Source organism: Pipistrellus hanaki (assembly GCF_964339955.1).
Source record: "Pipistrellus hanaki genome assembly, chromosome: 1".
Lineage (NCBI taxonomy): Eukaryota > Metazoa > Chordata > Mammalia > Chiroptera > Vespertilionidae > Pipistrellus > Pipistrellus hanaki.
In genome coordinates this window covers 45,762,408-45,776,611 of record NC_140503.1, presented here as the reverse complement: position 1 = coordinate 45,776,611, position 14,204 = coordinate 45,762,408, and the positions used below count along the sequence as shown (strand labels likewise).

The 14,204-nt window shown below is 38.1% G+C and overlaps 1 protein-coding gene across 1 annotated transcript in view; it reads right to left on the bottom strand.

Moving 5' to 3' along the window:
• Positions 1 to 5,979: 5,979 nt before the first annotated feature.
• The window catches only part of VPS13C (vacuolar protein sorting 13 homolog C), a 176,898-nt gene continuing 168,673 nt past the window's right edge, over positions 5,980 to 14,204 (bottom strand). Inside the window, exons 81-83 of the mRNA XM_084886331.1 lie at positions 9,699 to 9,822; positions 8,277 to 8,360; positions 5,980 to 7,957 (exon numbers count right to left, since the gene is read on the bottom strand). Coding sequence (XP_084742457.1) covers positions 7,868 to 7,957; positions 8,277 to 8,360; positions 9,699 to 9,822 — 298 coding nt within the window. The 3' untranslated portion in view covers positions 5,980 to 7,867. The remainder of the gene's footprint in view (positions 7,958 to 8,276; positions 8,361 to 9,698; positions 9,823 to 14,204) is intronic.

The following is a 14,204-nucleotide window of genomic DNA, read 5'->3' as shown; positions in this document are numbered from 1 at the left end:
CAAAGGAGAGCAGTTGTGGTTGATCAGGCCAGCAGAGGAGAGCAATTGGGGAGGACCAGGCCTGCAGGGGAGGGCAGTTCGGGGGTGGGGGGGTGGGGGGACTATGCCTTAAGGGGAGGGCTATTAGGGGAAATCAGACTGGCAGGAGCAAAGTTAGGCATTAATCAGGCTAGCAGGGGAGTGGTTAGGGGGTGATAAGGCAGGTAGGCAGGCAAGCAGTTGTGAACCAGCAGTCCTAGATTGTGAGAGGGATGTCTGAATGCCCGTTTAGGCCCAATCCTAGTGGGATCAAGCCTAAATGGGCAGTTGGACTTCCCTTGAGGGGTCCCAGATTGAAGATCCAGGCTGGGCTGAGGGACACACACACACACACACACACACACACACACACACACACCATGCATGAATTTCGTGCACCAGGATAGCTACTACAATATTAGGAAATTGTTGGAAAGTAGGGAATTGTCCAGGTACACTCTGCCTTCAACACTCAGATCAGGGCACCACATCTGAGAGAGACATGGATCATCTTCTATGTTTAAGGGAGAGCCATGGAGATTGTGGGATGATTGAAGTTATGTCTAAACAGGGGTCATTTAGGTAGAAAGAGATGAGATCTTAAGACTTATGTTTCACTGAATGAATGGTAGGAAAAGAGGCCAGCCTTCAATTCCATCATGCAGCACTTGTACCTACAGGCTTCCATATACAGAGAAAGAGTTATTCTTATTCTAGGGCCCCAGGGATTTGGGACTGAGTTTAATGGATGGAAGCCACATGAAAACAGAATGATGTTGAATATAAAAACCTTCCAACCATGTATTATTGTAATTCTATGAACTTAAATGCAACTAAAACAAAGGCTCCCAAGTGAATTATTTTCCCTCCAAAATGAGTGACATATTAAAATTCATCCACTTATAAAAATAAGCATTACTGGTACTTCTAAAAGAGCTGCATTATAATTCTACATCAATTGATTGAGTCATTAATTTTAAGCTGAATGGGCAATATATTCTTATTCAACAGTCTGAGTCATGGGTAATAAGTCTTTATGGCCCTTATAAAAGTGTGTTCTCAATGGTACCCATCCACCATCTGGATTGTAGTAACAGTCATGCAAGAGTTCCACTCTGTTTATTTGGGGTCAAATCAAAAGAATCATTTCCTAGGTCTCTAAATTCTTACCACAGAAATCTTTTACATGGGCAAACAATTGTTTCCTGCAATGTATTTGTGTTCAGTAATTTTAGGTATATTAAAATGTCACATAGACCTTACAACTATTACAGAATTTCTCAGGAGTATGACTCCATTATCTTGATTTTAAAACAGCAACAACAATCTATTACTAGTATTTGAATAACCCAGTTACTGATATTCAAATGACTAGAGTCCAGTAAATCTTTGAAAAAGAACTCTGTTCATCTGCTAATTCATACTCTTTAAAAAAATTTTTTTTTTAATTTTATACTATTTTTGAAAGTGTGAATTACCCTGAATTGAATGAAGGAGGGAAGAGTTGGTCTGAACTGTCAAAGTAAGTTAAGAATCTCTCAGGCGGGGGCCTTCCCCTGGCACTGTCTGCATCCCCAGCCACCCTCCCCAGTTCCCCACTTGCCATTGGGAGCCTGACCGCCGGGGGAGGGACTGGGAGGTCGGCAGTCTGCTTGCCAGTCCTGCCCGCCCCCCTCACCCCAGTTCCACCTGCTCCCCGGTCCTACCCCACCACAGGTTGTCCTCTGTGTGTGAGGCCACAGGCAGGGTGGGGGCCTTGGCCTGGAACCACCCACATTCCCCACAACCTACCCCAGGGTCCCTGTTCCCCAGTGGGAGATCGGAGCCTGCCAGCTGGGGAAAGGGACCAAAGGTGGTCAGTGCACCTCATGGTGACTGGTTGAGTGGTCGTTCTGTCATTATGGTCACTGGGCTTTTATTATAGAGGACTAGAGGCCCAATGCATGAAATTCATGCAAGAGCAGGCCTACCTTCCCCCAGCTGCTGGCACTGGCTTCCCTCTGGTGCCCAGGACCCAGCCTTCCCTCTGGCCAATGGCACACACCCAGGACCCAGCCTTCCCTCTGGCCAATGGCACACACCCAGGACCCAGCCTTCCCTCTGGCCAATGGCACACACCCAGGACCCAGGCTTCCCTTGCAGCCCCCCCCCCACTCCCCCCCCCCACCCCCGGTCAGGAATGATGTCCTAATTAGCATATTACCCTTTTATTATTATAGATAACATGATGTCCTGTGCTTAAAACTATCATTTCCCCTTGGCAAGCCCCTAACTAGTTGCAAACTCTCTAATGGTTTGATTATGGGACAATGCCATGCATTTGATTCTTCTATTCTGGCTGTGCATTAGAAATAGAGGAAAATTTTATGTTTTATCACCAAAGTTTTTACTTCCTAATTTTTTAAAAATATATTTTATTGATTTTTTTACAGAGAGTAGGAGAGAGTGATAGAGAGCTAGAAACATCGATGAGAGAGAAACATCGACCAGCTGCCTTCCGCATACCCCCTTCCAGGGATGCGCCCGCAACCAAGGTACATGCACCCGGCCTGAATCGAACCTGGGACCCTTCAGTCCACAGACCTACGCTCTACCACTGAGCCAAACCGGTTTCGGCTACTTCCTAATTTTTATACCTCTAAAGCACATGTGTCAAACACAAGGCCCGCGGGCCAAATCCAGCCCGCCAGGCCTTGCAATGTGGCCCGCACCGCGCTGTCATCACTGCACTCCGCTGTCAGTTTATGACATTGTCAGTTTATGACTGTTCAGTAAACCATTCGGCCCGCGATTTAGGCTGGATTTTAGATTTTGGCCCCTTCTCTGATTGAGTTCGACACCCCTACAAAGCAATGTTTCCTAGTAAACTGCCACAATAATATCATAACTAAGAATTCTCTAAAAAAAAAAAAAAAAAAAAAGTTTAGACATAGGATCAGTTTAGATTTCAAGTGATATTATGGGAAACGCCTAAAACAGACATTGATAACTGGGATAGAGAATCCAAGAAGCGAACACTGGCCATATTCATTCTCATTTGATGTAGGTATCATTGCTTCTGGGCAGAAAGGAGGAAGAGGTGGAAGTAACAGAGGGAGGTTGGTAGGTGGTGGATCATAATTCCAGCTCCTACCTCACCATAGGTTCTTGGTAAACCATTTAGTGTCTTCTGTCTCATATATTAAATTCATTAATTGGTAAACCTTTTCTGTAAAGGGTCAGATAGTAAATACTTTAGGTTTTGTCGTCCATATTGTCTCTGTCACGACTACCCAACTCTGCCATTAGAGTGCAGGAACAACCATGACAAATGCAAATGAATGAGTGTGGCTATGTTCCAATAAAGTTTTATTTACAAGAATAAATTATTTGGCTCATGGGCTGGGCTGTAATTTGCCAATCACTAGCATATCTACTTACTACAGAGAGTTTAAAAAGAGAGAAGTAGCCGAAGCCGGTTTGGCTCAGTGGTAGAGTGTCGGTCTGCAGACTGAGAGGTCCCAGGTTCGATTCCAGTCAAGGGCATGTACCTTGGTTGCGGGCACATCCCCGGTAGGGGGTATGCAAGAGGCAGCTGGTCGATGTTTCTCCCTCATCGATGTTTCTAGCTCTCTAGCTCTCTCCCTTTCTCTCTGTTAAAAATCAATAAAATATATATTTTTTAAAAGAGAAGTATCATAAAAAGATAAAATTATGAATAAAGGAGGAAGGCATAAATGAAGACGGGAGGAACCTGCTTATTCAGAGAAAAACTTGAGTTCTAGACATTTTCTACAGAAACAATAAACCCAAAGACTAATATATGAAATCTATTTTTGATTAAAATTATTTATCATAGAATTTAAACCCCAACTGGGAAACTTAGCTTTCTAGTCAATCTCTGGGGCAGTCATGTGATTGTTTTTCAAGTTAAAAGGAATACTACAGAACTAAATCCTCTATGTAAAGTGTCCACTCTTATTTCAGTAGATACTATCAGATCATGCTGGCTTTTTCATTGCTGCTCTAATTACTTTAGAGGTCAATTCTAAAAACCCTTACTCTACCAGATATTTACCTAATTAGTATTCAAGAGGGATAGAAACCATGACTATATTCTTCTGTTTTACATTTTTTTCTCATTTCCACAAATCTTTATGATGCACTATCATATGACATTTCAGTTTCCTATATGTCAACATCAATTACTTTGAACACCTTATCAAAATAATTTACCAGCATACTGTAAAATGGAGCATTAGCACAATCCCTCAGGGTTTCTCCTATGTTTATAATTCTTCTACAACTTGGGAAGCAACTTGAAATGGATTGATCATTTTGAGGGGATACAGACCTATAATCTCTAACCTGAAACTCTTGGGCTCAGATGTGTTTCAGGATATGATCCTTTCAAATTTGAGGAGTGCAATATGCCTCCTCTGCCACATAACTTGTACAGCTCCAGTGAAGCCTGCGGCAGCACCCCATAACCAAGGATTTTAATTCTGCTACAGCCAAACTCATTTACACCAAATAAAGACTGCAATTAGCCTTGCGTCAGTTCTGTTCAGAATTTTGCTGTCAGGCGTCTTTAGTTTCAAACTTACGAAAAGCCTTTGGTTTTCAGAGCTATTTGAATTTTGGTAAGGGACTGTGGGTCTGTACTATGTACAAACACACTCAAAAAGCCTTTTCGGCAGCTTTTCCAGTTCAAATACACCCACAATGTTGAGTATGTGAATGCTACAACCTGTAGCTGAAGAAACTTTCAAGCATGAATTCAAGAATAAGCCGGAATTCTTACACTGCAGGCACCATTACCGAGAGGAACTTGCTCCCTCTGCTAAAGGGGCTTTCCACTTCCGTTCAGAGCCAATGCGGCACAGAGCACACTCCCATCAGCATTAGTGGACAGTCTGGCAGGGATTCTCAGCCAAAAGGGCTTGTCCCTCGAGGACAGGTGATTCTGACATGAGTAATCTATCCTTTCAAGCATGTCAAACTCGAGGCATGCGGCCCGCAGGCTGCGAGTTTGACATGCTTGTAAATTAAGACTCTTTGGTTTCCTCCCCAATAAAAGGACAGTTCTAGCTTGGACAGCGGCTGCAATCCTGTACTTTAACTGGCATTTATATTTGTAGCTCTTCAAGAGATTATTTTAAGTCCAGAACATTGATTTTTAGCCCTGGCCGTACCTTAGAAACACATCTGGAGTGTTGTTAAAAATACAGATAGACAGGCCTGGCTGGTGTGGCTCTGGATGAGTCAACCTATGAACCATGAAGTCACAGTTCGATTCCTGGTCACATGCCGGAGTTGTGGGCTAGACCTCCAGCAGGGAGAATGCAGGAGGCAGCTGATTGATATTTCGCTCATTGATGTTTCTATCACTGTATCCCTCTCTTCTTTTCTCTCTAAAAATCAATGAAAACATTAAAAAAAAAAAAAAAAAAAAAAAAAAGATACAAGCAGCACTAGATCAACACCCTTAAGAGACCCAAAGCATCAAAAAGATGACAGTTTTCCTCATACATAATTCAGAACGAAAGCAATACTCTATCACGAAACACATGTAAGGAAATCTATGCCCTGATCTCCCAGTGGAGGAAGGAGGCAGGAGATGGGACCAAAAAGGCAGTCAGAAAGACAAATTGGATGGTGGCCTCCCACCCTGCCACGCAGTTGAAGGTCCTACAAGGCTTCAGAGTCTTCAAGCCAAAATCCACCGTCAGAGGAGCTCTGGTCTCCAGGAATGCGCCTGCCCTTGTCTTCACTGTCAGTGTCTGGCAGACACCTCAATGCAAACTGTATGGCAGCGTGGCAGCTGAGCCCTAGGTCAAATACGTTCTCTGTAGTCTTCCAGTATTGAAGCTCTGTGCCACAGATAAGTAAAGGGGCTCAGTACCCTCAGGAAAACCTTTCCCTGACTAGTGTCTTATAAAGCCCTCCATAACTCTTTTTTTTCTCTTTTTTTATTGAATTTATTGGGCTTTCAAGTGTACACTTCTACAATACATCATCTGTTGACTGTATTGTGTGGTCACCATCCAAAGTCAAGTCTCTTTCTTACCATTATCTCCTCCTTACCCTTTTCTACCTCCCCCCACCGACTCCCCGATCTCCTTCCCCTCCTCAGTCAGAGAAAGACAAACACCATATGATTTCACTTATACGTGGAATCTAATGAACAAGATAAACAAACAAAATAGAAACAGACTAGTAGGTACAGCTGCAGAGCCCTCCATCATTATTAATCGAACTTCTCACTATCATAGGATTGGAAGAGGAAAGGGATAAAGTAAAATGTTGCCGAAATATTTAACACAAACTCACACTTGTAAACAATGTACCAAATATTTTATTTCTCTCAGTAGTTCATATGCAAATAATAAACTTTCAAAGCATTTTGAAAACACAAAAGACATTATTATACCTTATTTCTGTCCCAGGGGATTAACCAAATTAAAATGTTAGCAATATTTGAAAATTCATTTATAAGGTAACTTGATATGAGGAATTCATAGGTTTCTTAGTTCAATGTTTTGTACATGCTATTCGTACAATAAAATTTCTTTAATATTTAGGGCATTGTCAATAACTATCATTCATATGAAAAATATATATATCAGATTCCTGATTAAGTCAGCTGTAAAATACAAAATACAGCACACTTGCTATGAAATTGTTTGTAATGTTCCTTTTCACAAACTGCAATTAACTACTGATGAATTCTGTTTAATCCTATAAGTTTTATAAATGATACTTTTCTTCACAGAAAAAAAAGAAAGATGTTGAAAAGACAGCAGAGATCACCATACTGTATCAAAGGTCAAATATTTAAGGAATCAGTTATTGCATCCTATTTTTTGGAATCTGCAGTAAATAATAACTAGAAAAAAAATTTAGCGTTTTAAGGCCAGTTCCCTCAAAACACATATCTACCAATTATGTTCCAGTGTTGTTATATATGCCTTATTTTACTTCTACATAAAGCAACTAGAGATTTTTCATTCTTCCTATTAAGTATTTAAAATAAATTTCTAGGCTTGCATTATAACTGTTCATTTATAATGCCCTTCAGGATCTTTCAACTTACGGAGATATAAAACCATGAAACTTTTCATACTTCTAAGTCTTTAAAACTTAAAGTGCAATATTTTCATGTATCAGAAAATTATAATTGTGCCATATAAATTCATTTTGAAAGAACATGTAAACAATTTCCAAAATTTTGTGAATGATACATTATAGGGAGCAGAGCACTGATATTTTAAGTTTTGATTTTTCACATGTCTTTATATTATAATGCAAGTATAATAAAACCAAAACAGTTTTATAAGGAGAACAATGTTTTCATGAGGAAAAAAAAAAAAGGAAACGTCATGTCTCCCTTTAGTGGCTTTTCTTCAGTCAATTGCGCATTTACCAAAAACGGCAGTTCAGTTACTGAACAAAGTATCCAATATTTGTCCAAAGGTTTGTCCAAAACCTCTCAAATAACAATCTCATCTAAGCTCCTTTCTTCTTCTCAAGTAAAGGCTTTAATTAAAAACAAGTCTATTATCATTTGATTCACAATATTAACATCAATGGGAATTTCACTCAGTTGGAGGTGATGTTTCTTTAAGGGTCTGACCCATTCGATGGCACTGTAGAGTGGATTATTAACATACAGGTGGCTATAAAATTAGTCAAAACCAAAGGAAAAAACATGGAAAACCAAGTATCCAGCTATTCTGGAAAAAAAAAATCTACAACTAAAGAATTGCTTAAAAATTCTCTTTGGTAAGATACAGAAGGGTGGTTCATAGACAAGACAGATGACTGATTTTCTCCCAGGAGCAGCCCTAGGATCTGTGATTACAGGTTCTTAGGGCCTGAGAGGTTTCAGTGATGACTGCCTCCTCAAGTTCTGCTGGTATCTCATTGACTGTGCATCCTCAATGGCATGGCATGCTCTCTGCAAAATAAAGTATTCATTATAAATGGTAAAAAAGAAGTACAGGCTGATTTGGTGGAAGAGAAAGATACAAACGCAAGTGCTGAAACTTTCCATACAGGTCCAAGAGCCAAGGACAAGAATATATCTCATGTGTAATGCAAAATAAGACACTTCTGGCACACTGAGCCCAGCATATTATTTTAAGCCCATAAATATGCATCCAAACATAACTGGAAGATCTTTTGGAGAAATAATTGGTATTGGTAACAATAACCTATTTTTAAAATACCTTTCAGCTAAAAAACTTAGGGGGTGTTCTTTGAAATAAGTTGTTTACCTCTGCTGTGGTGGTATCCAGCAGGTAGATTTTCCGGAGACAGCCTTGATTGGCACTATCTTTTTTGTGGAACATACCCTGATCCTAAGAAAGAATGACAGGAAAGATTATTCTGGGGATGAAGAAAAAATTCATAATAACCTTTAAGTGGATGCTTAAATGTCAATTCTATTTTATAACCATACAAAATACACATAGTCAGGTAGAATAAACAATAAGTCATTTTGGTATAAGAACAGTGGTTCCATCTGTGAGTTGTTAGAATTTGTGAAATTGGAGGAGCATACATCTATCTGTATAAAATAATGACTTTTTGCAAGCTATGGTATTTACCATCACATCTGCCAAATCAAAAAACCCTTCCTTCATTTCCTTGGCTGATAGATAAAATTCTTATACAATGTAAAATACATGGCATCGATTCTCAACACTGATATGAAAGAAAAGTGATAGATAAACAAGGAAACTGTAATATATCTGCAGAGTGACACATTCTTTCCTGGCTTGAAAACTATGTCTCATATACTAAGGCACGCTACATTTTGACATTCTGCAAGGAGGAAAGGCTGGAATACAAAATACTATAGTTTCATGGTAGTTTCTTTCATTTGTGAACTTCTATGAAAGAAAACATAAATTAAAAAATAATAGTACTTGCACCTCTATTAAATTTTATGATAAATTTTCAGATAGATTCAGTAATAGAGATAACATCATTACTGTTCAGGAAAAACACCATCTTTGAAGTGAAAATTTTTAGTTTCTTCTAAAGAGGTCAAAATAAATTTATCATATAACAAAAAAAAGTGTGTGTGTGTGTGTGTGTGTATATATATATATATATATATATATATATATATGTAAAGTGAGAACTAAGCAAAAGATAGGCTATCACTTTTGCTCATTACCTGCTATATAATTAAAGTTTTTCCTTAGAAAATGAAGGGAAGGAAATATTTGAAGGTATTATTACATACCTCAATTGTTTAGTATTCTAAAAATGCTAAATATTATAAAACATGGGTTTTTTAGACATTATATATATTTATAATAACCCTCTAAATGCCCCAAAATTTGAATCTTTCCAGAAGTATCTTAAATTAGAGCAAAATAGGTATTAATATGAAATTAAAAATATCTTTATTTACTAATGCTTCATTCTCCCCAAAAAGGAAGTATCAGCATCCCAGAATTTCCAGTAGATAGAATTGATATTTTACTCCACACAATCAAGGACTGCCAGAAAATAAAGTACAGTATACCAATAAATCAATTACACCTTTTCTTACATTTCAGAAAATAGTAACAATCCTTCAAATATTTTGTGTAGTTAACTGTAATTTTAAAAAAAAGTAAAAAAACATTGGTTTCCACTCATTTAACAAATTCTTGGCTCTAAAAATGTGACTCAAGTTTTCTTACCTTAACTGAAATGTTTAGCAGGTTTCCATTGACACTAGGAGGAAATACAAAATCTTCAAATGGATACTGCCAGTCTATGCACATAAGGCCAAGAATTTCAACCTCCTTTATACACAACACTCGCCTATTTTGCAAAAGGAAACAAAAACATACAGGTAATGATAAAGACTGTTAATGATTATCACTAATATTTTACTCTGCTGTATGAAACAGGTAGTACTCAGTAAACAATATAACCTGGCATTAAAAATAGTACGCTTCACATAAAAAGTCTAGATAAAGAGCAAATATGGCACCGACCAATTAACAAAGCAGACTTTCAAAAATTCTGCTTCTGCTAATCTTGCAAAATTTACAAAAGTGTCATTTTTTTTAAACTGAGCAAAAAAACTGAAATCATCTTTTAAACACATAGAAACAGGTTGTACTCTCATCTGGCAAGCAATAAAGGCAGAAGCTCCTGAAAATGTCTTACTTGGAAAATTATTAATTGCTCTTTACTGTCAATCATTTATGCCTTCCAGTCAAGAAAGAATGTGCAGAAAATGTCACAAACCTCAAATGTCAGCAAAGATTCATGTTAGGCCTACTAATAAATATCAGGTTTGAATACTTTAACACTAATATACTATATCACAGAGTAAGTATCCCATTTTACTCAACTGCAATAAAAAAATAATCTTTAAAGTGTATACACATTGATTTCCCAGTGTGTGATTCAGATTAATTACCGATATAACTATGCTTGGCTCTAAAGTGTCTCTAACAGAAAGAAAAATAAGGAAAATAGAACTGTTAATCCTACAGTAGCTAGGGTGCCAGAGACACAAAGAGGATAGGGCTTCTGCTCGAGAGGTCCTCGGGAGGCTAGAATGGGAAACAGCATGTAAATAAATAAAACAGGTTAAGTGTGATAGCGGAGTGAACAGAAAAATTCTGAAGCACAGAGAGGAGGCCCGATTGTGCTGGTAAAGTAGGGGGCGTTAAGAGCTGATTCTCAAAAGGAAAGAGTTTTCTAGGTGGGAAAGGGAAACTCAAGCCCAGCCAAAGGGCCCTGGGCCCCAACATACTTAGTGCTACAAAAAAGAGAGACTTACCCGAGGAATGTGGGAGACTAGCTAGAGCACCAGATACATACAGAGGTAAGAAAATTTGCTTAGTGCTAAATCTGAAGGGGATGTGTTTTTTTTTTCCATTTTAAGAAATGTTGACTTTAACCTACAGGCAAGGGGAAGTGACATGATAAAATTCCTTACTTCAGTCATAGCTCTAGTGGTCATGGAGGAGAGGTGGGATAGGTAATCAAGGTAGGAAGTTATTTTAATAGTCCAGTCGGGAAACAGTGAAAGCCTCAATGAAAGCAGCAGCTGTGAGAAGCGGGGGAAAGCTCAATTCCAAACATTTATAAGGAAGGTAAAGAGTTCTACGAACTTGGTGACCAATGGAGTGTGGGAACCAAAATAGACCCGTGGCAGCACAATTCTCAGCAGAAGTGCTAGTAAAAGTGTGGGCTTGTTTGGGATTGTCTTGTGCACCGTAGGGAGTTCAGCACACCCAGCCCCAGCCTACTAAATAAATGCCCTCCAATCACTAGGACAACCTGCAATACCCCTACACATTCCAAACAGTCTCTAGGAACTGAGTTCCAGTTCCACTCCCCCTACCTCCTGCCCTAGTAAGAGATCAGATGATGGAGTTAAAACTCAAAGACGCCCATTAAAAATCACTGTGTCAAATGCAATTCACCATTCCAACCCTCCCAAAACTCTCCCTTCTCTTATTCACACCAATAATATTGTTGTTCTTCTTCCACCTGCAATCTCCTTCATTGTCCTTCTCCGTGTTTACCACAGCTCAAATCTTGGTCTTCTTCTATTTAACACCTCAGGGTCCAAGATCGCAACTCCAAAGCTTTACCCAAACATCAATGGTCTATATCTGTGTCTCTGCTACTGAGGCATCTACACTTTGACATCTCAAAGCCACATGGAAGTCAGTCAATTTAAAACAAAAATTTTAAAAATAGTCTTTTCACTCAAATTACTGTGAACAGTAATACCACCACTCTTGGTATTCAAGCCCCAAACCAGAAAGTTATCTTGCATTCCCTTCTCCCCTCACTCAGTCACCAAGCCCTAGTCTCGTGAGGTTGCCCCTCTGTACGCATCCTCATTCTTTTAGTTTTGTCCCTCGTCACTTCCCATCAGGACAAACACAATCTCTGAGGTAGAGAGACTTCTAAGACTATCAGGTTATGATGGTAAAGCCCTCATGAATGGAATTAGTGCCCTTACAAAAGAGGCCTGAGAAAACCCTCTTGTACCTTCTGCTACATGAGGCAGGCGGGAAGAACCATCTATGAACCAGGAAGTGGGCCCAGACACAGACATCACTTTGATCTTGGACCTCCCAGCCTCCAGAACTGTGAGAAATAACCATTTGTTGTTTAAGTCACCTATCTATGGTATTTTTGGAATAGCAGTCCAAACAGACTAAGACAGATGGTTTGGGGGGAAAAAAAAAAAAAAAAAAAAAAAAGTCTGTTCAGAGGACAATTTTCTAATGAAGATTACTAAAATAAAATATTATGTAGGAGTTAGGATCAACTAGTGGAACTGCAGGCTAATAAATTTAGGTCATATTTTGTTTCTAATAACTGATTTAAAAATATCAAGACAAAATTTTGGATTAATTTCAATATAGAAAAATTAAACGTTCTATGTATTAAAAAACTCAATAAATAATAATTAAAATGTTAATGATATATTGGGTAAAAAGGGCTAATGTCACCAATTTACATAATGCTTTTTAAATTCAGTAAGAAAAAGACTAACAATAAAAAATGAGTAAAGGATATGAATAGGCAATTCACAGAATATAAAATACAAAAGGAAGGATGAATGTTTTAAAATGTTCGTACTCATTATTTTCTACCCATTAAATTAGCAAAAAAAAAAAAAAGTGTAAATAACATCTAGTCTTGCGAGGCATAGGAGAAAGAACACCCCCAGATAATATTAGCTGTATGTAAAAAAACTGGCACAGCTTTTCTGATAAAACTACTTGGCAATAAAATAGAAAGGGCATCAAAAATCTTCACAACTTTTAAATCAACAATCCAACCGATAAGAATTTATCTGAAGGAAATAATTATAGAAAAAATACTTAGCTGCAAAGATGTGTTCATAATGATATAATATTGGGAAAGAGAAAATCAAATAGGCAGCATTTGAATAAGTTACAATATACCCATAAGTACCATATTAAATAGTCATTAAATATCATGTTGTCACAGAATATTTAATGGTTTGGGAAGATGATCACAATATACACTTTTAGGTGAAAACCTAGGCTAATTATATGTATATGGTGCATTTTTCATACGTAGTTTTTATAAAATACATATCCTACAAAAATCTGATATTCCAGCTAATATCTCTGGATGAAGGGACCGCTGATAAAGATTATTTTTACTGGTTATCATATCATTGAAATCTGAGCATTTTTCAGATTGAAAGGGATAGCCACTAATAGTTAGATTGGGACAAAAAGTACAAACCAGCTCTGTTCAAGGCAAACTACAGCTTTAGTTATTTTCATTTTCTTAATTATTCTCTATATGGCAAACTATGGCCTCTAAGCCAAGTCCAATCCATGGCCTGTTTTAGTAAATAAATTTTACTGGAACACAGCCACCATGTTCATTACCTATTGTTCTTGGCTATTATGCCACTACAAGGGCAGAGTTGAATATAGACCAGAAACATGAGATAGCTTTTGAAGCCTAAATTTTTAGTACTGGCTCTTTAAGAAAATTGTGTTGACTTCTCATCTATATTATCTACAATGGATAAGCATAACTTTAGCTTAATAAAAATTTAGCTTAATAAAAATTGAGTTATTTTTTTAAATGCTGATTTTGGAACCAATGCTATTTTATGTACAACATTAAAAATCAAACAGATCAAAATACTGACATCCACCTGAATCAAAGAAATTTCTGTTTGAAAGAGTCTAGTACTATAAGGAAATTAAGTCATTGTCCGGGTCAGGAATGTTATTTTTCTAACTGTCTTCTGAAAAGCTCTATGAGAGACTAGATTTAAAATTGCCATGACTTTTCAATTTACTTTAAGAAAAACCGAAAGTATAATCTATAATAATAAAAGCATAATATGCTAAATAAGACTGGCTGTCCTTCCATAGGACGTTCCCGATGAAGTCAGGGCTGCGAGGAAAGTCCGGGGCCCAGGTGCCTGGTCCGGGGTCCGGAGGGAAGCCGCTGCTGGCAGCCAGGGGAAGGCAGGCCCACTCCTGCAGGACTCTGTGCATCGGGCCCCTAGTGTACTAATAATGTATACAGTACTGTTCCCACAAAATGCCTCATCAGACAAATATTAAGTATTACCAAACAAAAAACAAAAATTTAACATTTCCATTGCCCAGTGTTGATACACAATTTTAAAATGAATTAACACATTGCTATTGCAGCTAAGTTGTACAATA